This window comes from Ochotona curzoniae, unplaced genomic scaffold (genome assembly GCF_017591425.1).
Source record: "Ochotona curzoniae isolate NIBS_2020 unplaced genomic scaffold, NIBS_Ocur_1.0 contig_50, whole genome shotgun sequence".
Lineage (NCBI taxonomy): Eukaryota > Metazoa > Chordata > Mammalia > Lagomorpha > Ochotonidae > Ochotona > Ochotona curzoniae.
The window spans coordinates 1916780-1941373 of record NW_024466446.1 but is presented as its reverse complement, the minus strand read 5'-3'; the positions used below and the strand labels follow the sequence as shown (position 1 = coordinate 1941373).

Sequence of the window (24594 nt, the reverse complement as noted above, 5' to 3'; positions counted from 1 at the left end):
GAGCCTCTTCAGGGTCTCCCATGCGGGTGCAGGGTCCCAAAGCTTTGGGCGGTCTTCGACTGCTTTCCCAGGCCACAGGCAGGGAGCGGGAAGGGAAGCCGGGCTGCCAGGATAGAACCGGCGCCCATATGGGATCCCAGGCGTGCAAGGCGAGGACCTTAACCACTGCGCCATCGCGCCGGGCCTGAGAATAACTTTTAAAATTGTTTCTCTGATGTCGCAAGGCAACTTGGAACATAATACTAGAACATTCTGGAAGTGGTTGTCCGTGCTTGCTTATTGAGTGAATTGGACCTTCCATAACTGGTTCCTTTATTAGAGCAGAGCATAATTATTCTTTGTGAAGAGTTCTTGATGTTCTTAAAGGAGCGGAATGTGAGTTTTACAAGTATATCATAACAAAGATTCCAGCTCAACTCTTTGGAATAATCTGTGCTTGCCGCACAGCGAGTGCGGGGCCCAGACTTGAGTGTTAGTTTTCAGTTCTAGATCCAAAAGTATCAACAAATTCTTCAGTTTTTTTACCAAAAGACTTACCAAAGATTTAAAAGCCTTAAAACCTTGAGCATATTCCTCCTGTTTTTCTTTCCAAGCTGTTTTCTCAGATTTTGCTCATCTTAGTCTTTCAAAAGTATCAACATTGGTTCACTTTTTTTTTTTTACCACCAACTCCCCATCAAGCATAAAAAAATAGCAAACAAGTAATTGTCCAGAATATGCATGCCTTATATTTTTTTATTTTACAATGGAATTTTTAGAAATCATTGGTTACTTTGAATTTCTTTATAGTAAAGGCCATACAAATACCCTCCTTAAATGACTGAAGATATTTTTCAGCAAACATATCAAGAGAACGAAACGATTATCTGTTGTGGGGGAAAAAACACAGAAATGGCACCAATTTTTTTTTATTTGTTGCTTTCTCAAAGATGCTGCTCCCATCTAGTGGAATCATATTCCCTTCTATGTCTGCCTCTGTATTTCCTCCTGTGGAACTAGAGTTGACCATGCTTGAGGAGTAAGGGAGTGCTCCACGGGTGTTAACCCCACTCTGGAAGCTGTTGACTTTGGTCACTGGAGGGTGGGTGCACGAGTTTGATAAGGCATGCAAGTTCTGGTCCCTGGACCAATTCGTGTGTCTGTAGCAGATGTTCGCTGTAGGGACAGGCTGTGATGCATTCAGGGTGAGTTTGTGTCAGTCAGTGGTTGACCAGATGTCACAATCCAGAAGAAAAACAATGAACGGCTTCTTTATAGAGTTTGACCTGTGAAACATAATAATTGAAGCATGGCTCCTCCAGGAATCCAAGAAGTTCCAGAATTTGAAAAATAATAAGAGAAGGAAAATGGTCGCCAGAGAATGTGCGGTCAGCTATATCAAGGAACATCAACCAAGGGTTCTTGATTGTGACTGTTCGCTGACTTTTTTTTGTTAATATACATTTATATATTGGAAAGTCAGCTGTACAGAGAGGAGAGACATTTTACCCCATTTTACATCAAATTCCCTTCCTTGGAGATCTTGGGATATTTCCCCTTATTAATCGCTGTTTGGAAATTCTTCTCTGTTTAGCTTTTGTGTCTCCTACAACTAGAGTCGTCTCCCCAGCCATCTCAGAAGGAGCGCAGGGACGTGGTTGACACTGGGATGAGACGAGAATAGTCCTTAGATAATTCTGTGCTTGCTGCATGCCCTGGAGAAGCAGCAAAGGAGCCCCTCTGCATGACCACAGCATCCCAGTTACTGATTGACCAAAAAAAGGAAAAGAAGTATGTTTTCCCCTAAAAGAATGTCTTCGCGTGTTTAATTAGTCCTTGCAGCTACGTTAGACTGGCTTTTGTTGGAAAGCTTTCCCTCATAAGTAGGTCACTGAAGATATAATTAATACAGATAGTGACTGTCGCATACCCAGATTTCTTTGGGTTGAAATGACCTCTTTTTCTTAGGTTTTCCCACTGTCTGTCACAACACAGCCAGCTGGGTTATGTTGCTTAGCTGGTTCTGTTGCCAGGGTGCTGTCAATATAGGAACTGTGTCAGCAGCTCCCACAATTTTCTTACTCAAAATATGAGCTGTTTTCCTCTAATGTGGAGGTGGTATGAATAGGAACTCTGGCTGCTTGTGTATTATCTTTAAAAATCTAAAACAGATTTGTGTATTTGAAGGAACTACAAAGAGCAGGAAAAGCCGATCTTTCATCCATGGATTCACCTCCGGCTGCAACTGCCAGCACTGGCTCCGAGTACAAAAAGGATCTAGGAGTTTCTTCTGGATCCCCCACATGGGTGACAGAAGCCCAAACACTTGGGGGCACCCACTACTGCTGTTCTCCTAGGCCTTTCACGGGGAGCTGCATCAGAAGTGGAGCAGCTGGGACATGAAATGGTGCCCACATGCAATGCTGGTGTCACGGGTGGCTGCTGTACCTGTTTTCTTATACTGTGTGTTTAAGCAATGAGTTGGAATTGTAGTGTCTGACGAAGCTGTAAAGATGCCCCCTCCCACAGTGAGGCCAGTTATCCGTAGGATGGCCAAACTCTGTTGTCCACACTAGGATGCTTCTGAGCATGAAAATGGATGCTATCACCTTGGTTCAGAAGGTGTAAATTAGACCCGTCTTGGGCAATGAGGAGGTATGATCGTTCTGACACATCATTTGAAGCCCTTCTCATTCCCCTCTTGTGTCTGTTGGCCACAGAGGTCGTTTAGATCCTGTGACTGATGTTCTGAACGGTATCCGCTTCAGCTCTCACTTCCCTCCTTGCTCTGTTTAAATCATACAATCAAAAACGGAGTGGAACAGTGGCTTCCCATGATAGCTGCAGAAAGCACCACAGGCCAGGAAGGTTCTACTGGTCTGTGAAACTTGACCAGCTCCATGCCTTGGCTCCCAGGAGCCTGGCCCTGGATTGTAGGGACACTAAGAACAATTGAGTTTTTGTTTCTGTGTCCTTGGTCTGACTGCTGGAAGGGATTTATTTTGCTTTGGCCTCTGTTTCTGGCTCCTGACAGCAACGTTTTATCCCCATCCGTGAACCTTTCTGTGTATATAAAATTAGGTCGAAACTTGAACCTCATATTGCATTTTCAAATCTTGAGCTCAGGATTTGGGTGTTGACATTTTATTGGCCCTCTTTCAGTTACATGCATCTCAGATTTCAGTTACTTGGTATCTGGTTGAGATTCCTGGGTAGCATTTCGGAAGCTGCCAGAGAAAGGGGAATCTACTTGGACATTGAAAAGAGGAACAGTAAGTTCCCCACATGAAGAAGACAATGATTCCTATGTCAAATGCTTGTCAAAATGTGGTAACCAAATCACTGGTGATGGGCAAGATGTTTTTAATTGAAACAAATCTTGCTTCATTGTGGCAAATACTGCGTTTTCACTTAAGACATCCATGGGTCCTTTGAGCACATTTAAAGAAAAGCTGAACATAAATAATCATACAGGTGGTAGTTGGATGTGCCAAGAATCTGCAAGAGAGGTACACAGATGAGAGAGGTTTGAAAACCGTTAGAAATCAAGAGCCTAAAGCACATGTCTTGCAGGAGAGGTCCCAGTCCAGCATGGTCAAAGATGCACATCCATACCACCACCACCACCACCACCACCACCACGAAGCTGCAAGCTGTCAAGATGAGCTTTGCCTTGAAACAGGCCCCCAGCTATGCGTGCATGGCTGCCCAGAGAGCAGCACACCCTGCGTGTTCTGTTGAAGCTGCACCTGAGCTTCTACTCTAGAAAGGGAGACAAGTGCCATTTGTAGGTCAAGGGAGACAAAGGATTCTGTGATGAGCTTTACAGAGAGAGACCCAGGAGAGGCTGGGAGTCTTGGAACAGAAACTGCTTTCTCCCATGATGAGAGATCACAGCGCATAGTGGCAGAAAAAAGGACAACAAAATTCTCATTTGGGGCTGTGCCTTGCCCAGAAGCCATCCACTGACATTATAGAGGACACTTGCAGCAGCTAGGGGCTCTGACATGATGCAAGTTTGAAAGTGCAATCCTCTGTCATTCAACAGCAGGGTAGGTTGTGAGAAATGGATTACTGGGTAATTTCCTGGCTTTGCAAACATCGCCGTGTGTACGTACACACCTGGGCCGTGCGGTACAGCTTGTATTGCTCCTGGTCTTGGACTGTGTGCAGCATATTACTGTAAGGTGACTAACACAATGCCAGGTGCATCTAAACCTTCAGCAGACACTGGGAAATCCTAGATCGTGGGCATTTTCAGCTCTGTCCTCATCATGGAGGATGGTGCTCATGTACACAGTCCGTTGCTGACTACAACAATAGCATGCAGGACAGAGGCATACGTACAGCTGTGGCTGGGTTTTCTTTTCTTTCTTTTTTTTTAAGATTTATTTTTATTATTTTGTTATTGGAAAGGCGGATATACAGAGAGGAGAGACAGAGAGGAAGATCTTCCGTCCGATGATTCACTCCCCAAGTGAGCGCAACGGCCGATGCTATGCTGATCCGAAGCCAGGAGCCTCTTGCGGATCTCCCACGCGGGTGCAGGGTCCCAAAGCTTTGGGGCTGTCCTCAACTGCTTTCCCGGGCCACAAGCGGGGAGCTGGCTGGGAAGAGGGGCCGCCGAGATTAGAACCGGCGCCCATATGGGATCCCAGGCGTGCAAGGCGAGGACCTTAACCACTGAGCCACCACGCCGGGCCCGGGTTTAAATATGAAAACTGTGAAGCCAAAATTCCCTGGAGAAGGACAGTTTCCCAACTGATAACTGGCACAGAACATGGGAAGGAAACTATTCTTATTTCCTACATGTTCGCACTTCGGGTCAAGAATGGAAAGCCTTCTGGGCTGTGCACTCCTTGGCACCTCTAAGGGAACCCGTTTGACCTAATGCTGAAATTCACCTTCCAGTCACAAGGCTCCTCACTGCTGGTGTGGAGCAAAAGCTGTTCCCAGCAAGACAGCTGTTGGTCTCAGTGTGAGTTTAGACCTAGCCCCTGGAGACCTAGACCTGGAGCCCCTGCCAGCCTGTTGGTTTTGCGGGGGATCAGGTGAGAAAGCCTCATAGATGCCGGAAACAGGGAGGACCCAGTCATCCTCCGGTATGTAACTGGGCATAGGCAATCTACACAGCCAGGCTGTCGGCAGTTATAGTCACATCTTCCAGATGCTTCTTCCCCTGAGTACTTCCTGTGTGCACAGATGTTATACTCGGGGCAGGCGAGGCAATCGTTTAGATCCTTTTCTTGATTTGGTCCAGTTTCCGTAGCCCTCCTCATCGCCATCATTGTGGAAGGATGCCCTCCTTTGCCGTCACTTCCCCTCCACTCCCCTGCTTGCTGCTGGAACCGTGTCACTGAGATGAGGGTCCTGCAAGCTAGGGGGACAAAGGCTCAAGTGTCACATGCTCTGTGGTGACCAAAGGGCTGGGCTGTGGTAGTTGGGTTGGGAAATTTTCAGTAGAAAGTGGTCCCTGCTGTAATGATGGGTGCTGTGTATAGCAACCTAGGCTCAGGCCCCGATCTTCCAAGCTGAGTCACTTTGGACAACCAATTTAATTCTCCCAACACTCAATTTCCTTTGTGGGAGAAGAAGATGCTGTGTGGGCGTGTTGAGGTTTAACTGGAATGAGAGACCTTGTCCTCTCTGAGTTTGTTCTCTCACCCACAGCTTTGGTGGTGTGTTCTATCACTCCTCTTGACCTTTGCTGAGCCATTCTGTGCTCTGCATGTGGCTTTTCACTCTCCCCACCCCCAAAAAACTTCAGAGTACAAATGAAGGATTTTTAAAATACTGATATTTCTCAAATACATTTGTATCTTCTCTCATATTTTTATTTACAAACTGTTTAAAACTTTTTTTGTGAATAGTTCATGTCTGAAAGCTATAGCCCGGTCTTTTTGGAATGACGTGTCAGGGCTAATAAGGTTAGATTTCACCTCTACCAGGACAATGAACCTTGAGACTGAACTTCGCTCTTGGCATAGAATTCTGGGCTGTCTTGAGTGACTCTTCTGATTTGGGGGTACATGGCTCCTTGAGGATGCGTGTTCTCTGTTCATCTCAGCTGTTTCATGTGTGAAGTATGGAAACTGAGGCTGGGTCCAGGAAAAAGGAAGGTGTTCTCTCCTGGGACCTCATCTGACAGTTCGCCATCTGCACGTGCTAGATGGGCTGACTGTGCAAACCAGACATTGGAGTTGCCAGGACAACCAGGGTCTGGGGAGTTTCCCGCTGTTTCTCTGCCCAGACCTGGGGAGTGCCAGGGTACAGGCCATACTGCCGGAACAGGACAAGATAGTCACTTGATTACTCACATTCAAGACACCTCTTTTTTTCTTTTTTTTTTTTTAATAATCTTATTTAGTTGATGAGGGTACAAAGGGTCAAGGGCTACAGGAAAATGGGTAATACCATTGTTTCCACACTAATATTTTTTCCCCTGTATCTGGGGTCAGGGGAGAAACGAAGGGAAAAGCCCCACCCAGCCTCCCACCCATCCCAGGTCCCCGATGTGAGGCACGCTCCGAGTTAGTTTCCTCATCTCTGAACTGGAAAGCCAGCACAACCTTGGCTCTCTGCAGGTGGAAGGGACATAACGGGGGGACTGTTTGTTGATTCCCCCACCCCCCGTTGAAGATGCCCCTTCTGCGTCTGGCAGAAGGTGCTTGCAGGATAGGTGGGTCACTGGGGTTCGGCTGTGCACTTTAGAGTCCCCCACTAGTGCCTCTGCTCATGACTTAGGGTTGATTCTCTGTCGTTGGAGTCCTGGTGAAAAGCCTTGCTGGTTTCTCTTGCTGTGACTCAGTTGGCTGAGTTGACTTAACCCCCCGAGGGCCAGGTGTCTCATCTGTAAAAGGAATTGATAGCAACAGTTTGTGACTTCTTCTGAAGGCCTCAAAGAGAAAACACGGCACAGAGAGATCATTCTATGCTGTATCATTTTCAGCAGTGGATGGGTCAACCACAGGGATTACCGAGACTCGACCCATTGTGGGTCAGGATCAGGGATGGAGACAAGCATTTTCCTGGACTGAGAGCAGCACTGCCCTGTGGCCTAAACCTCAGTGAGCCTCAACAGGCCCTTACCAAGCCCATTCCCATCAGCCTGTTTGTTGTGGAATGGGCTAACACTGCCAGAAGACCCATCCTTGCTTAGTGTGTTCCCTTTCAGGCCTGCTGACCTTGCTGTTTCTCTTTGTCTCACAGGGACTGGTGAGAGTGGAAAGAGCACTTTTATCAAGCAAATGAGAATTATCCATGGATCGGGTTACAGCGATGAAGACAGGAAGGGGTTCACAAATCTGGTTTACCAAAATATATTCACCGCCATGCAAGCCATGATCAGAGCGATGGACACCCTGCGGATTCCATATGTGTGCGAGCAGAATAAGGTAAGGTGCCCCATGGGGTACTGGCCCTGCCTAGGACAACCCATTCCTCCTCTGGTTAGTTCACAGGTCAGGACAAAGATTTCCTGAGTGCTTTAATCAGTTGCCGGAAGAAACTGGTTTGTTTCTTCCCATGCATTGCTGTTAAATTCGTAAGCTTATGTCCTCCAGTCATGGCTCTCCATGAGTGTTCACTCTTCAGCCAGCCTGTCTCCCACTGAGGGATGTCCCTCCTGGCCCAGGATGGAGACAGCGATGGCAGGTGCTGCATGTACAGTTTTCTACTTTGGGAGGGTTTGATGTATCGTTGTGCTGTGTTAGTGTCCAGTCCTGGACTCAAAGTCCTGCTCCATTCACCAGCAGGTGCAGCCTTGCTATGCAGCATGCTGCCTCTGATTGGGGAGGGGCAGTAGAGGAAATCCCTTGGCCTTCAGCAGTTCAGGCCTCAGCTCCTGCCCTGGGAGCAGGGACTGTGGAACTCTGCTTGGTGCTGTGTGTTACTGTGGCACATCTGGTTTTAGGCCTGCTACCAAGGTCTGGACCCAACTTTGTCTCCCTTCCCTAAGCAGGCATCTCTCCACACTATGCTGCCTGCAATTGGGTCTTGGGAAGAGTAAGGGGTATCATGGTCATGCTGTATTTTCTGCTCTCTCATATCATACAACATCATCTGGCTTCCCTAGCTCTTACAAAGGTATATTGGTGGGTGAATGGTTGTTTAAGTTAGGATCTTGGAGGAGATTTGATGCTGGAGCATCTTACAGAGCCATCACGTTGTTACACTCCCAGCAGGAGCTACTGGGCTCAGCCTCTGAGAGAGAGCTTGAGAAGAATGAGGTGAATGTGGCTGGCCCCGCAGTGTTGCTCGGACAGGAGGCTGTCATAGTGTGACATGGTGTTAACCAATGTGCAGTCATCAGAGATTTGGTAGCTATCAAGTTTGCTTATTTCAGGCATGAAGAGAACAGTCATCCCCCCCCCGCCCCCGCATCAGCTGAGAGGCCTAGGGAATGATGGTGATGTGAAATTTACAACGGCCAGCTTTTTAAGAAGTTTCGGTCTCAATTTCACAACTGCGGTGTAGACTTCGGCAGGAAGTCAACGGGCTCCGCTTGTCGGCAGGAGCTGGGCCCTTCTTGAGAACTAGGAGATGGTTTTCAAGAACATGCTCATGTCTCAGCCAGCAAGGTGTCCTCATGAGGTGACGGTGGCAAGCTGGCACATGCTTTCCTGTCACCGCTTGATTTCCTGTCACACGGATTTGGGCACTGGGGTTGTGTTTGGAATGCCAGGATCCCAGATGGGCATGCTGATTCCAGTACCAGCCACTGCTATTCTAAACCATCTTTCTGCTAAAACACACCTGGAAAGGCAGCAGATGGTGGTGCAAATGTTTAAGCCTTTGCCACCCATGTGGGAGCCCAAGATTGACTTCTGGTTTCTTGGCCTTGACCTGGCAGTTGTGCTCATTTGAGAAGTGAACTCCAGCAGGAAAGTTCTCTCGTTTTTCTTCCTTCTAAATGGATAGAAAGAAGACAGATAATTTTTAAGAACAAAGTGTTTTAAGATCAGAAGAAAATAAGAGGGTGAGAGGATGGAGTGAAATAGCCCTCATAGGAAGTGCAGTTCATTGGTTTTCCAATCATGCGACCTGGTCAGGTTCAGTAATCGGGAACCTTCCTTCATTGCCTTCTAGAAGCAATCCATGATTCTGTTATTTTTTTATTAAAGATTTCATTTTACAAAATTTTTATTGGAAAATAAGATATACAGACAGGAGGAGAGGCAGAGAAGATCTTCCGTCCATTGATTCACTCCCCAAGAGGCTGAAATGGCCAGACTAGGTCGTACAGTGGTGAATGTTCTAGTGTGTTTGGTAATCAAAAAGCTTGCTACGTGTTATCTTCACAAAGTAATCACGTAACCCGAAACAATTGATTAGTTAAAAGAGGGATGGAGGAAATCTTAACTACCCTCTGTTTTCATTCGGGTGCCATCCTTCCCTCATTTCCTATCACTGAGTATTTATTTCATCCTGTTGTCATTCCCTCCCACCCCACCCTTCTCCTTCAGTCTAGGAATACTTAAGAGTGTGTAGAAAGGAATTCAAAAATTATATAGAAGCTTGGTAATAACCTTTTATCAACATTTTAATCTTAATTTTATGTATGACAAATTTTGCAAGAGTTGATTCACTTCTTATAACACCAGCAGAAGTTAAGACTGGGCCAGGTTGAACCCAAGAGCCCAGAATTCTGGAGCTGGGTCTCCCTGATGCGTGGCAGGAAACCAAGCACTTGAGCCACAGTCTACTGCCTTCCAGAGTGTGTTGGCAGGGAGCTGGATCACAGAGGGGCTGGGAATGGGACCAGGCACATGGACATGGCAGGTGGGTGTTAGTAGGGAGCTGGATCACAGAGGGGCTGGGAATGGGACCAGGTACATGGACGTGGCAGGTGGGCATCTCAAACCATGCCTTAACCACTGCTCTGAAGGCCTGTGGGGGTGTTCATTGAAATACCAGTGAGATCTTTGCTCGGCTCACTTGTTGAAAGATCTCTGCCTATGACTTGGCAGACTGCTTATTACAGGAAATTTATTAGAAATGCAGTCAAGTGTTTGATTTTTAACCAACATGCTTTTTCAGTTAAGATGTAGTCTGGAAGAGGATCTTCTTATATCTTGGCTGCTTTTTCTTTGGAAAAAAAAATGATTCATGTGTATTTGTTCACTCTGTAGATAAGCCTTAATTTTTATGAATGTCTCTCAAGAGTATTTTATGAGCACATGTTAGAATGTATGGCTTCTTGAATTTACTGGAGAGGCATTTGTATAGTAGCAGGGCTGCTACTCCCCAGTGTCACTGAAGGCAGAACAGCTCCGTGTTCAACACTGTTGGTAGCACCTTGTCCCTGGGCAGCTCTGCAGGTGGCAGCTATACCTGCTATGCAGTCTGATTTTTTTTTAAATAAAATATGCATTTTCCATGAACCTTCATATGCATGCATTTCAAATTTTTACACCAAATTTTTACACCAAAGAAACTTTTATTTTCCAGGAATTTTTTTTTTAACAAAAAAGATTGATTCAAAAGGCAGAGTAGGAGAGAGAAAGAGAGAGAACTTGCATCTATTGGTTCACTCCCCAAGTGGCCATAATGGCCAGACATGGGTCAGGCTGAAGAGAAGCCTCCGGTGTGGATGCAGGTGTGACGTCATCAGCTTGCCAGATGCCTCAGCAGGGAACTAGATCAGAAGTGGATCCGTCAGGATGCAACCAATGCCCTTGTAGTATGGCAGTGTTGCAGGGAAGCCACAGTGCTTACCCCTCCAGAAACTTTCTCAAGTTTCTCTGTGTAATGCTGCTGTTGAAGTTTTTCATTCTCAGAAAGTAGGGGACTGAATTTCCGGTGAGGAAATAATGCAACATGACATAGGGCATGTGGTATCCACAAAAGTGAATGAGGTGCACCCTGTCCCCAAAGATGATAGGCTTATCTGTGAGGTTATTTTAAGGACACCGTTTGTTCTGGGAGCTGCTGGGTCTCCCCCATCACTGCAGGCCTGTAACAGCACAGAAGAGAAAAACCAAGAGGAAGCAGCAGAGGCCAGATGTGTTACCTGTTCAAAGTATTGCACATGTTACCTGTGTCACCAACCCATCTTATAATATATGGTGAGCTCCCTAAGGTTGGGGCTGCACACACCCTAATAAGGGAGATGAATGTGAGTGAGCACCAGGCATTCTGTGCCAGACTTGATCAGGAGCACATCATTTCATGCTGACCCCTCCCCATCACGGGGGCCATTGGCTGCTCCCGCTTCAGAGATAGCCGTTGAAGTTCCTGAAAGTTGAACGGTTTGCCTGTGTTGACACAGGCGTGGTCTGTCAGAGCTGGAACCTAAATGCTGAACAGCTGGCTGCAGAGCCCAGTCAGGGGGTGTTCAGAAGCCACGCGTGTGCTAGCTCACAGAGGAAGGTTTGAGCACGAACACGGGAAAGGATGTGAATGAGGGTGGTTTGTCTCTCCATCTCCATTCCCAGCCACTTCGGTCAATCCCTTCTGCCTGGCTGGGCCCCAGCTCTCCTCCATGCCTGTCACTGTCATCTCGCTCAGTATTTACACAAGGGCCATGCAGGCAAAGCTAGAAATGTCAGGAGGAGCGGATCCAGTGGTTGACAGTTGGGGGTTGAAGAGCTTCCCATACAATGTCTTTGGAGCGCTAGCAAAGGAGTGTATTTTTAATTTTATTTCCCTAGAAAAGAGAAGTAAACAAGCCAGAGATAGTTTCAATTTGAAAAGTAAATTTGAAAGAATCAAAGCATGGCAATGACCTTTGAATACGTGCCAGCAAAGAGGAAATAAAAGCCGAAGAACATGTTCAGACTGAAGCAAAATGGGATTCATTTTAGCCGGCACATGTTCAGAGGATTACACTTTTTCTAAAGAACATTGTAGAAAAGTGTGTGTGTGTGTGTGTGTGTGTGACAGAGAGAGGAAGAGGAAGAGATGTATCACATTGTAATAAGTGTAAGAAGACTACAGAGAATGTGTGTCAGATGACATTACAGCCAGAATACCTAAATGTCTACACACACAAACACACACACACTCACACACACACACACACACACACTTCTGTTTTAAATAACAATAAAATCATAAAAATGCTTTCCTATGGGATAAGAGTGGAGTTGAGTGGTAATTTTTCTGTTACATTTCATTTACTTAAAAAATATAAATGTAGGTGATTTCTAGAGAGAAAAATGTCATCACAGTTTACTTCATTTTTTAATTACATTTCCCTGAAAGCCAGCGAGATAGATGGAGGGGTTTTGCCTATGCTGGGTCACATCCCAAATGCCCAGAGCAGCTGGCACTGGACCAGGCTGATGCCAGGAGCTAGGAGCTTCCTAGATCCAGGTCTCCCAGGTGAGTGGCAGGGAAATGCTTGAGCCATAACCTGATGTACTTTAGTAGGAAGCCAAACAGGGAGTAGCCCTAGAACAGAAGCCCAGGTAATCCCACGTGGTATCTGAGTACCCCAGTGACAGCCGAACCACTCTATCAAACACCTGCCCAGCTTACTACTTACTACTTCTCTGACTTAAGCACAACTTACACACTATGTTTTTCTTAATTATGTTCGTATTTAAAAACTAATGCGAGCTTGGTGCGATGGCACAGTGGTTAAGGTCCTTGCCTTGCACACCCGGGATCCCATATGGGCGCCGGTTCTAATCCCGGCAGCCCCATTTCCCATCCAGCTCCCTGCCTGTGGCCTGGGAAGGCAGTCGAGGACGGCCCAAGGCTTTGGGACCCTGCACTCGCGTGGGAGACCCGGAAGAGGCTCTTGGCTTTGGATTGGCTCAGCTCCAGCTGTTGCGGCCGCCTAGGGAGTGAACTATCGAATGGAAGATCTTCCTCTCTGTCTCTCCTCTCTGTATATCCACCTTTGCAATAAAAATAAATCTTAAAAAAAAAAAAACTAATGCATATGTAGTAACTGAGAAAACACTTATAATGTCTTTAACAGTTTTTAGTGTATATTATTAAATTATTTAGAAGGAATGATTTCTTATGTGTTAAATATTAGCAGTTAAAATCATTATCTGAGTAGTAACTTTGAGAAGCATTATCATTTCCATTATTTCTACAGAAATATCTGTTCTGGAAAATGTTTCCTTGCTTGTATGTGCTGTGTATGCTGCTAGGTCTGTTATTTGTGGAAGGCATTTGGCTCGGTCGTTAAGATGACATTTGGGATGCAGCAACCCATGTGAGAGGGTCCCGTGACCCCTGCATCATAAGATCACACTGCAGGTGATGGGTCAAACAGGTGCATTTCTGCCACTCACAAGGGAAACCCGACTCGGCTCTCCCTGCCTGCCTCCTAGCTTTGGTCTGAGCCGGGCTGGCCTCTAGTGGACATAATGCAGTGAATCAGCACATGGAAGTGCTCTCTGGCTTGCTGGCTGTCTCCTTTGTAGCGAGGTGGGCAATGGGAGGCATTCGGGTAGACCCATTGACCTGGAGAGGAATGTGAGCGAGGTTCCCAGGTGAGGTAATGGAGGAGGCAGAGTGCACAGTGACCGAGCCATTGCCTCACTGGGTCATCCGACAGCGGCCTCGGGGCCTTTTGCGGAGTAGCCGTAACACCGTCACCCGCTGGGATGCTTCACCATTAGCTGGTCAGGCATTCCCAGGTTCCTGGGGGCCTGCCAGGTGCTCTCCATGACTAAGGCAGAACGGAATCTTGCATGGACCGGTAGGGGCTCTGGGAATGCAGGAGGTCCCTTCCCATCTTGGGGTTCAGTGTAGCTTAGTTAGGAGTCTGAGTGTACTGAGCTTCAGTCTGTTCAGAGTGCTCAGGAGTTTGGGATTAATTCAGTTTGGAGGAGAAAAAGGGGAAGGAAGATACATACTGAATCTATCCCAACCTCCCAAACAGCACCTGCTCGCTCACTCGCTCTCTCGCTCTCTCCCCTCTCTCGCTCACGCTCTTGCTCTCCTCTCTGCCTCCAGTTGCTCTGTCTCAGTGAGGAGCAGTCCTTCCTCGCCTGTGAGCTGGGGGACAGGACACACGTGGATGCCATGCTGTTTTCACTGGCAGATGCTCTTCAAGTCCAAGAGTAGAGGTTTATCTGAGGAAGCGATACAGGTTAGAGTCAAGCCCTTGTGGGCTAGTTAGCTAGGTAATCAAGGCAAGTTACTAGTCCTTGTTGAGTCTGTTTCTACATTAATATAGTCATGAATGAACTAGGCTGGGTCATCTTGGGTTTCTGAACTGTACAGAGCATAGAAGACTTGTCTCCAGGTTGGAGAATAATGAGAATATTCTGAGATTTCATAGGACGATTAGTCATGCAGGGAAGGGTCTTCGAGCCTCAACATCCTCTTACTTTAAGCATATAATTAGGGGCAGGTTGTTATTCTGGTAGTTAAGGTTCTGTGTCTCGGAGTGCCTGGGTTCAAATCCCGGCTCTGCCTCCCGGTTCCAGCTTGCTTGCAGTGTAGACCCTTGAACACCTCAGGTGATGGCGCAAGCCTTGGCCGCTGTGGACAACTGGAAAGTAAACAAGCTCATGAGGTCTCTTGTTTCTTTGTCTCTCAATATTTTTTTAAAAATGACCCTCTGTTTTACATATATGTATACATATTTAAAGTAGATCATCATATATGTATGAGTGATTCTCGGGGCCTGTGCTCTTGTTTTTCTACCAGGAAACTCTCAAACAGGAGATCCCCCCCCCAGCTCAGGGCTGAGCTGCTTCTGACATAGCAGACCATCTTCAAGTGCTGAGGCTTTGGCAGACAGAGGGAGCTTTTGGACCTAACTCATCATGGTTCTGCTCTGGGACAGGCCACTTCCTTCTGTCCAAGGAGCCTGATACGGAAAGGGGCAGAGGGAACATTCCGTCTCTGTCTCTTGGGCTGTCCCAGGGGCCCCAGAGGGAGGCTGCTCCTTGGTGAGATGCCCAGAGGCCACTGACTGGGAAGCGGAGCTGAGTGTGCTGGGAGTCAGCTGCGGAGGCTGTGCACGGTCACACTGTGCTCGGCCCATCTGTCTCTCTGTGATTGCGGATTCTTGATTGCTCCGACTCCGTCTACAGTCCTGGGAAGTCCAGGGGACACCTGCAGCACCTCTCCCCCTTTCCCTGGGATGTCACAAGCCTCAGATACTGAAGTCCTTCACACAAAGTGCTGTGGTGTTTCCATTTGACCCATGTGCATCCTGATGAAGGATTTGGGCCATAACCCCAAAGACACAATCCTGAATGCTAGAATCCCAAAAGATCCCTGAAGTCTAAAATCCCTGAAGACAATAATTCTAAAAATAAAAAAATTTATAAATGACTGAAAAGACATATGTTTATATTTTTAAAGGGGACTTACTAGACAGTCATAAAACCAGAACATTCTCATTGGCTGTGTTACACAATGACATGCACAAGCATAATATTTTTGCAAGTGTAAATATCCAAACTATGACAACCTACCAGGCACCCTGGTTACAGGCAGATGAACCACACTCCCAAAGAGATAGAAATGGATGTGAAAAGAAAAAACCCACAGTGGGTGGTGGTTCTGTTTCTAGATTTATGCCACGGCAGCAGAGGGAAGCTCTCCCGCATCTCCAGACACCGACTCGCCTCACATGTTGGCTCCTGCTGGGCCTCGGCTCACTGGGTGCTGTCCACGTTGAGGACACACTTTAGCCACTGAGATTTGCCTTGATTTTTGTAAATCAGGCAGACCCGAAGCAGTGCATTAAAAGATTGCTGGGTATCTGGTCCTGCTTGATGTTTGCACACATCCTAATGCTTACTCTCCAGTTGAAACCCAATGCCATAGCTGTTACCTATCGCCCAACTCCAAGCTGCCATCCTTCTCCCGTAAGAATGACCCTGGCTCCCAAGAATATGTCCTAATTACTCATTCGCTCTGTCAGGTTTATCACAGCAGCACCACAGATCATGTTAAAAACAAGGGAATGGAATTCACATCTTCCCATTTGTAGCAGTGCCAGGAGTGTCTCTGGATGTCTCCTTCCTTTTCTAAGGAAGAACAGTAAGAGTAGGTCGTGATAATGGTAGGGATGGCAATAGAGAGCCAAAACAAGAACTGGGGAAAGGAGGTGGAGAGAGAATGAATCTAAAACATTCCCACGATTACACTTATGCATGTGGCACAGAGACTCAACAGGCTACTCCTCAATGTGTAAGTGCTGGCATCCCACATGGGCACCCTTTCGTGTCCCAGGTGCTCCACCGCCAACCCAGCTCTCTGCTTACGGCTTGGGAAAGCAGTGGTGGATGACTCAAATCCTTGGAACCCTCATGGCTTCGGATTGGCTCAGCTCCAGCTGTTGCAGCCATTTGGGAGTGAATCAGCAGAGGGGAGATGGCTTTCTGTCTCTCCTTCTAAGTCTGCCTTTTCAATAGAAATAAATAAATCGTGTTTTAAAAAATCACAAACATAATAGGTAAGAATTAGAAAGCAAAGAGACTTTTTAAAGAAAAAACTGGTTTCCTGGTTGTTCGAGTGATTCTTTGTGCGTTTACTTAAATGAGAGATCGCACATAAGGTTAGATTCAATGAGACTAGGGGAAAAACAGCTGTTTTATATGAACGCCACTAAGATTTTATCCTGCTTGGAGTCGACTTGCTGTTCTTGGCTTTGATGTTGACCTTTTTCTCAGACGTGGCATTTGATCCAGCAAACATGCTTCTACATGGTTGTTCTTAAAAATGAGGATTTGATTTATTTTTAAAAGGTTCTCCTGGCTCTGGAAGAAAACCAAGTGTCTTTTTTTTTTTCAAGTTGGGGAAATATCTTCCTTTTAAGACCTAACCTCTTCCTCACCCCAGTCGGCCATTCGGCCTCTTGTGTAGGAGTTGAGCAAGCATTCTGAAACGAGATTCCTTCTCATTACCTAGGCCTCAAACAAGCTGTTTGCCTCCACTCCCCGTGAGATGGAGCATTCTGATTTTTGAGACGATGAGGTGGCAGCAGATGCTTGTGGAAGCAGGTGTCCTGCAAGTTTGCAGTTCTGGCTGAGAGACCCACTCGCCGTGTGTCGAGGCTGTAAGCCCCTGACTTCAGCACACTCGGCTGGAACATGGTGGAGGCCACAGTCAGCCGTGTTTCTCTTGTCTGAAGTATGTTGGTGCAGAATTCCAGACTAGCGTATCAGGGACTTATAAGAAGCAACACGTCTGTAGGCACGATGATGGTTTCAGGATAAGTGATTGAGCATCATGGATGGATAGTGAAAGTTAATGACGCTCAAAATCCAAATTGGAAGTAGTCGCCACAGACGAGCACTAAAACCATTTTCCTTGCAATGTAGCTAGTCTGTTTTGGGCCGTCCTCTACTGCTTTCCCAGGCCACAGGCAGGGAGCTGGAAGGGAAGAGGAGCAGCCAGGACATGAACCAGGGCTGATTTGGGATCCTGGCAGTTATAAGGCAAGGATTTAGCCACTAGGCTGCCATGCCGGGTCCAAGTCACCCATTTGTGCGTTGCTTATTTGGGTCATTGTCCCCACAGATTTTTTTTTCTTAATGATTTCGCTGTTCTTCCATCCAACATTCAACAGAAATTTTTGCACTGATTATATATTAAAAAGATGTTTGGGATATATTAAAATACTTCCGTTAACATTAGTTTCCATTCTTACATTTTCAATGTCTGATGGAGACTTTCAGATTTCATAAGTGACTCATTATATTTCTACCAGAATTGCTGATCCAGCTTATTTTCACCTGCAATATCCTTTCCCCAAGAAGGAATTTGTTACCTAAGTAAAGAACAGGTATTTTTTGGTTAGCATTTTATGCACTCAAATACAGCTTTAGATAAAAACAGAGCAGAAATGGTAGTTTCACTACAGCTGTATTCTTCTCTATTGGAAAACCATAGGTTGGATTGTGACCCACATCTAACTCATAAGCAACATGGCTCCTGTCTGCCGGTTCATTTCTCATTGGTTCCATCTCCTATCTACTTATTCACTCTATCGTTTATACTCAGACACTGGGTTGCTTGCTCAGAATGAAGTAGGGGAGTTGTAACACATCCTGCCTTGTGGGATTCCCAGGCTGTGCAGAGTTGGAGGAAAAGTGAAGCCATCCATAATATGACCCTGCAGGGTTAGTGTGCGGCACTGTGCAAAATGTGGCTGGGAAGAGTGAAAGGCGACCAGTGCTGGCCTGGCCTGGAATGTCGGAGCTATGAATCAAAGAGATTGGAAGATCGCAAAACTAAGCAGTTCTTCTCCAGCCTGTGTTCTTGAAGGAGTTTTATCACAGGTCTGCTGTCATTCACCAGTTGTGTCTACATCAGCAGTCAAATACCATTTGTCAAATTATACTCAACATGCATGGACTTCATTTGCTTCTACTGGAATGAAGTCCATTCCTCATGATCTTTTTGAAGACCCTCTGGGCCCTGGGTAGGAGGAGACATGACTGTTTGCTGTTGAGCAGTTTACCAAAAGCCTGTCTTTTCATCAGGGAGAGATTTTCTCCTTAGAGTCTCCAGTGGGAAGCCATTTCTCTAATTCCACATCCTGTAGGGCGGGGCTGAGGACATAAGGTCAGGAACTTTGAACTTGAAGACTCAGCGGATGTGAGCTCTACGTGCATCCGACTCCCAGAACTCCATAGCCCAACGGTGCATAACCAACCCAAGGCTCAATTGAAAGTGGACTTGTCTCTCATTCTCTCTCTCTCTCTCTCTCTCTCTTTTTTTTTTTTTTTTAGAAAAATGGGATCTGTTTTTTTCAGGCCATTTGTTTCTTTTAGGAAAAGGCTGGAAATTTGAGATCTTTCTTCCTCTGTGAGCTTTTCTGGCTCTTGGAGTAGAGAGTGCCCTGGTCTTACAAGGTTGGCCTGCAGGCTGAAGCCCTGGAGAAAGCAGATGTCCTAGGAGAGCAGTGTTTGTAAGAGGAAGACTCACTTTGTGTCATCTCTAGCAAGTAATCGAATATTTAGAGCTTTTCAAAAATCAGTATTTATAGGCTCCCTTGGAAAGAATTTCTGATCAAAGGTGGTTTAAAAAAAATTGATTTCATTACTTATAGCTTAAATTGGTTATGTTGGAAATGGCCTAAATTCTTAGATGAAAGCTTGACAAAAGTAAATGATAAAGCTGGTTGGAATAGGTCATTTGAGGCTAATAAATGGAGAAGTTATAGGGTCTGATTGAGGACCACCGTATATGGTTTTTGTTGCTGTTGTTAGGATGTGTTTAAAACAAGTGTTAGCTCACCTCTAAGCAGTACAAAGCTGGGGAGGAACATTGATAACACAAGCTTTATAAAGTCGTATTTCATTCAGCAGCTTCCTCTGTATTTTTATGGGATCCAAGGTTGAAGCTTTTGGATTCATATGCTTGTTCGTTCAGTGTGGGAGTATCTACCGCAAGCTTCTTAATCTAGGTTCTTTTTCTTTCTTTTTTAAACTGAAAAGACAGATGTACAGAGAGAAGGAGATACAAAAAGATCTTCCATCCACTGGTTCACTCCCTAAGTGGCTGCAATGGCCAGAACTGAACTGATCCAGAGCCAGGAGCTTTTTCTGGGTCCCCCCACACAGGTGCAGGGTCCCAAGGTTTGCAACTGTTCTTGACTGCATCCCAGGCCACAAGCAGGGAGCTGGATGGGAAGTGGGGCCTCTGAGACACAAACTGGCACATATATGGGATCGTGGTGCACGCAAGGTGAGGATTTAACTGCTGATCCCTTGCACCAGGCCTCTTATCTAGGCTCTTGACCCTTCTCTGGGACTGAACCATGAGGACTGGCATTCATGAGTCTCCACAATGGGCCATGCCACGTCTGTGCATTAAAAATAGGGGCTGCCACCTCCAGTAGTGCATCTATTTCTCCCATCGGTACAACTACCAATTTTAAAAACAAAGGCCATGGGCCCGGTCTTTGACAACACAGGGGATACAGTTGTAGACCATTCTGCTCAGAGAGATAAGCCAATCCCCACAGGATAGATACCATGGTAACTACGACATAGATTACAAAAAAAGAAAGTGCAAATGAATGAAATTGACATCTTGAGATTTGATTATTGTTGATTGCTCTCCTCTGTACTCCAGAGAAACAACGATCTTTGTTGAATATTTATAAAAGGACTAAGCTTGTGGCCATCAAGTAAGAGTGGCCCCTCCTCTACTTCCTGTGCCATAGAAGGGTTTGAGTCTCCTAATATGCAGATTAATTGAAAATGACTGACTATGGCAAGTTTCAGGAAGATGTCAGACTGGACTTTAAAGTGCAATCAGGGCGGTACCATAGCTCAACTGGTTAATACTCCACTTTCAAAAGCTGTCATCCCCTATGATGCTGGTTCATATCCTGGATGTTCTACTTCCCATCCAGCTCCCTGCTTGTGGCCTGGGAAAGCAGTAGAGGATGAGCCGTGCACCTGTGGGAGAGACCTGGAGCAAGCTCCTGGCTCCTGGCTCTGAATTGGCTCAGCTTGGGCTGATGTGGCCACTTGCAGGGTGAATCAGCAGATGGAAGATACTTCTGTCTCTCCTGCTGTCTGTGGATCTGTTTTTCCAGTGAAAATAAATCAGTGTGAAAAGAAAGAAGAAAAAGGAAGAAGGGAGGGAAGACAGACGACATGTAGGGTCTAAAGGGGGAATGGCAATTCCTAAAAAAGATCAATGAATGCTTTAAAAAAAAATTAAGACCTACCGACACCAAGGTAGCAAAGATGTACTAATATCTGACAAACATTCTAAGAAAGAGGAAGTCCCCTTTCAAGCATACTCTTTAGCGTGAAATTATTCTGGAAAATCTAAGAAGGTCATCCCGGCATTAGTAGTGGGCTCAGAATAACTGACACGGTAACAGGCATTTATGTCACATAGGAGAATTTTGAATTTCCTTGAACCATCTGCCTATCCACATGACATAGAGTTCTCGACAAGGTATTGAATGTGGATGCTACAAGACGCTATCATTATACCTGCGCTCTGTGTCCGCTCGTGGGTGATGCGAAAAGGAAGCTGTGTTTGGCTGCCGGGCGCGTGGGCTGGTGGGCTGGCCCGCTCGGCCACCGCCCGGCTCTGTGGCAGAACCCAAGCCTGTTTTGAAGCATCTCTAACAGGTTTCTGAAGTTGCTTGAGAGACCACACATGCTCTCCGCTGGACGGGAGGGAAGAAAGGCTTATCTGAAAGTTGATCACAGTTTCTAAAGGACAAGAATGTTTGGCTGGAGTTAAAAACGAAAGGTTAAGGGTAAACATCCATTTTCTTGGATTTAATCCCCTTGCCCTTCGCTGCGCAGGGAGATTTTGAAAAGCAAAGGCCAGCGGTTGTGTTAGCACTGACCAGTTCACCCAGAAGGCAGCCTGTTTATTATCACATATATATGTATTTTTTTTTTTTACAGTGACATCAGCTAATCCCCAACCGTTTTCCTTGGCTGCTAGGGCTCTCGGTGTCTAGAGTCACTGCGGGTTTGGCTCCGCCGCACCAGCTGTTGAATGTCACGTGTGCTGTGTCCGTGACCGTGGTCAGCCCTAGTCCCCCCACTTCTCCAGGGCGCATAGGTCTGCTGGCTAGTGCAGGGATTTCCCACTTGCCGCGTTCTCCTGTTTATGCTGTAGATCTAACGGACACACAACACCACTCTGTTGTGGGCTGGCGTGCTTTGGTGCCCTAGGCTGTGGCTGGGTCACTGTTGGGACATCTCTGGAGGGAAGCACTTGGGGTGCATGGTGAAGGTGGGGTGTGCACGCCCTGTGGGTGCTGCACCATCTACTGGGGAAGCCATGGTCCCCAGGAGGGAGGCCCAAGAGCTGCAGGTTTCATGGAGGAAATATGGGTTTGGAGATTTGGGGAGCCTGGAGATTTGGAGATTTGGGGGAAGCTGAACCCTGAAATTCATGCTGGTGGGGTGGCTGTAGAATGTGAGTGGAGTATTCTTTAAAAAAAAAAAAAAGTCCGAAAGGCAGAGCTGCAGACAGGAGAGATTCCATTCACTGGTTCACTCACCAAGTGACCAGGACCCACTGCCTTCCCTGGGCACATGAGCATGGAGCTGGATTTGGAAGTGGAGCAGTCAGGACTTGAACTGGTGCTCCTCTGGGATGCTCATATCCCAGGTGTTTAACGTGCTGTGCCACAGGTCCAGGGCTGGACTGAGTCTTTTAAAATCACAGTTGGGAAAAGGGAGGCAAGACAAGGGTCATGTTGGAGGGGACTTCGTGCAGCCATTTCAGGAGGACGCTGATGGCCTCCCAGGAGGCGCTCCTGCCCCTGTCCTCCATGGGAACCCAAGCCCGGCTGAGCTCACGGAGCGGAGCGAAGAGCTGGGGATCTGAGAGGCTCAGCTCCCAGGTCTGAGCAACAGCCTAGCCAGGGCCAGGAGGCCCAGGGGAAGATTGCTGGACACCTGGTGGCAGTGTCTGGTTTCTGGACCCAGATGCTGCTGCTTGGCAGGTGCGGAGTGATAGCTACGAGCATGCGCAGCTCAGTACATCCTTGTACTCGGTGGCAAAGCTTGGCTTTCCAGGCTGGACCGAGCGTGCCTCACCGCCAAAGCCCCAGCAACAGCCTCAGGACCAGACAGCCCCAATCTCTTCCCTGACCACGGGTCTCAACCCCAGACCCCACAGCACATGCTCAAAACAAACGCAGCAAGCCTTAGGACGTGCACAAGTCACCGTCGTTTCCCTAAAGGCAATGAGGCTGAACCGATGACTGGAGAATCAGCATGCGAATCCATCCGGTTTACAAGCTATGTGACATCGGGAAAGTTACCCAACTTTCTGAGCCCAGCTGTCTCACTTGTATGTTCCTTTTGTTGCTAGGAACACCTGGGGGACCCTGCGCATGGCTGCTGTGGTCGTCCCTCCTGAGGGGGCTCGCTGCCTGCGCAGGGTGCTCTTCCATGGGCTTTGGCTGAGTGCCTTGGTTCCCTAGGGTGAGCAAGGCGCAGTGCGGGAGGCTGGGGGAGCCGAGCCATGCTCTCTCGGTTGGGTGCAAGTGGACATGTTGCCCGGGGCCACATGGGGCGTATGCGTTCTCCCAGCTCGCGGTGGTCCTTGGCGGTGCTTGGCCTGCCGTGGCCTGGAGACACGCCCTGCAGCACCTCCAACGTCCCGTTCCCTGCCGCCTGGGGACTCGTCTGGCAGGCTCCATGGGTTCGGGCCAGCCTAGCAGCTGTGACCACATCTCTGTCCTTGCCGTAATCACATCTGCACAGGCCCTGTTTCTAAGTGAGACCTTGAACACCAGATGGACGTGAACTTGCTGGGAACACAATTCCACTCTCTAGGATTTGGAAGGATTTCCTGACAGGACTTAGCACACAGGGAAAGCCAGGTGGGAGGGGCTGATGGCCTCATGCTGGGGTGCTCCCAGCAGAGGGGTGCCAGGGCTTCAGGGCTGTGTACGTGACTGCTTGGTGGCCTTGCAGGGACCACACACAGTCACTCTGAGATGCAGGGTGGGGTGGGCCAGCTGTGTGCAGGGAGCTAGCTCCCCACCTGTAAGTCAGGCCCGGAGCTGCAGGCAGGAGGCCAGGTTCTCCTGGGCCCCTGAAAGTCTGGCTTGGCATTTGGAAAAGGAAAAATGAGGTAGTCACAGGATCGGGTGCTGCTTTTGCTGCTTCATCAGTAGCTGGAGGGATGCGGGGAGCCTGGTAGACGGTTTGTGGCAGGGTGAGGTCTCCTGAGGTGAGAGCTGGTGTGGGGAAGTCGCATGGACACGGGCGTCCAGCCTAGCTGGAGGGCATGAGCGTGTGAAAGTTGTGCAGGCGGGATGGTGCCAGGGGAGGGCCTGACAGTAGACCAGCTAACCCCTCTGCTCTGGCATGGTAAATATTGCTGTGCATCCTCCACACTCGGGCGTCCACGTGTGAGAGTGAGGGGATGGTGCTTCCTGTCGCCGTCAGGAGCTGCACCTGCAGGCAGGTGGCTGTTTGTGAAGGAGAGGAAAGCTGGACTGGGCTGAACTGGGCTGGACTGGGCTCTGGCTTGGGCACCAGATTCCATTCTGTCCCTGCAGGCAGCAGCTTTGTAAATGCAAGACCACCGTGCTAACAGAGGCAGCCAGGGCTCTTCCGTGCGGCAACTACAGCCAAATGCCAAGGGGGGGACATTCCAAATACACGGGTGTGCTTGCAATAAGAAACCGTGTTGTGTCTCTGAGGTTCAAACTTGGGGCTGGCATTTGGCCTAGCCGTTGAGACACTGGTTAGCACGTGTCGTGTGCCAGGGTCCCTTAGTTCAGGTCCTGGCTGTGCTGTCCGTTCCAGGTTCCTGCACATGGTACACTGTAGAAGCAATGGATACTTGGTTGTAGCACTTGTATCTCTGCCACCCAGACTGAGTTCTGGCCTAGCAGCGTCAGCCTGGCCCAGCTCTAGCTGGTGTGGGCCCCTGGGGATGAGCCAGGGATAGGAGCTTGCCCTCTGATAGGAGTGTGTGCAGACACACTCTGTCTTCTCCCTCCACCATCCCTCCCTCTCAAACACGTTTTTTGAAAAATGGGGAAATTCCATTTCAACTGGGGAGCCTGTCTTTGCTTTGGCAGCACCATGTGACTGGGGGGCATTAAATCCAGGACGGAGCCAAGCTTGCCCAGTTGGGTGGGGTCTCTTTCCTGCAGCCCCCCTGGCCCCTTGGCGTGTGAGTGGTTGGGACCATGCTTGCCCCTGCTCTGCTCTGCAAAAATTTCTACCACAGGCA

At 47.7% G+C, this 24594-nt stretch overlaps 1 protein-coding gene across 4 annotated transcripts in view; it reads left to right on the top strand.

The window, feature by feature from the left end:
* GNA14 (G protein subunit alpha 14) overlaps positions 1 to 24594 on the top strand; it is a 101370-nt gene that overhangs the window by 56343 nt on the left and 20433 nt on the right. For 3 of the 4 annotated variants that reach the window (XM_040988788.1, XM_040988787.1, XM_040988786.1), the window contains one exon: positions 7189 to 7373. In XM_040988788.1, coding sequence (XP_040844722.1) covers positions 7227 to 7373 — 147 coding nt within the window. In that variant the 5' untranslated portion in view covers positions 7189 to 7226. Of the gene's footprint in view, positions 1 to 725; positions 4032 to 7188; positions 7374 to 24594 lie in introns of those variants that run through there. The other variant, XM_040988789.1, reaches the window with a different exon arrangement.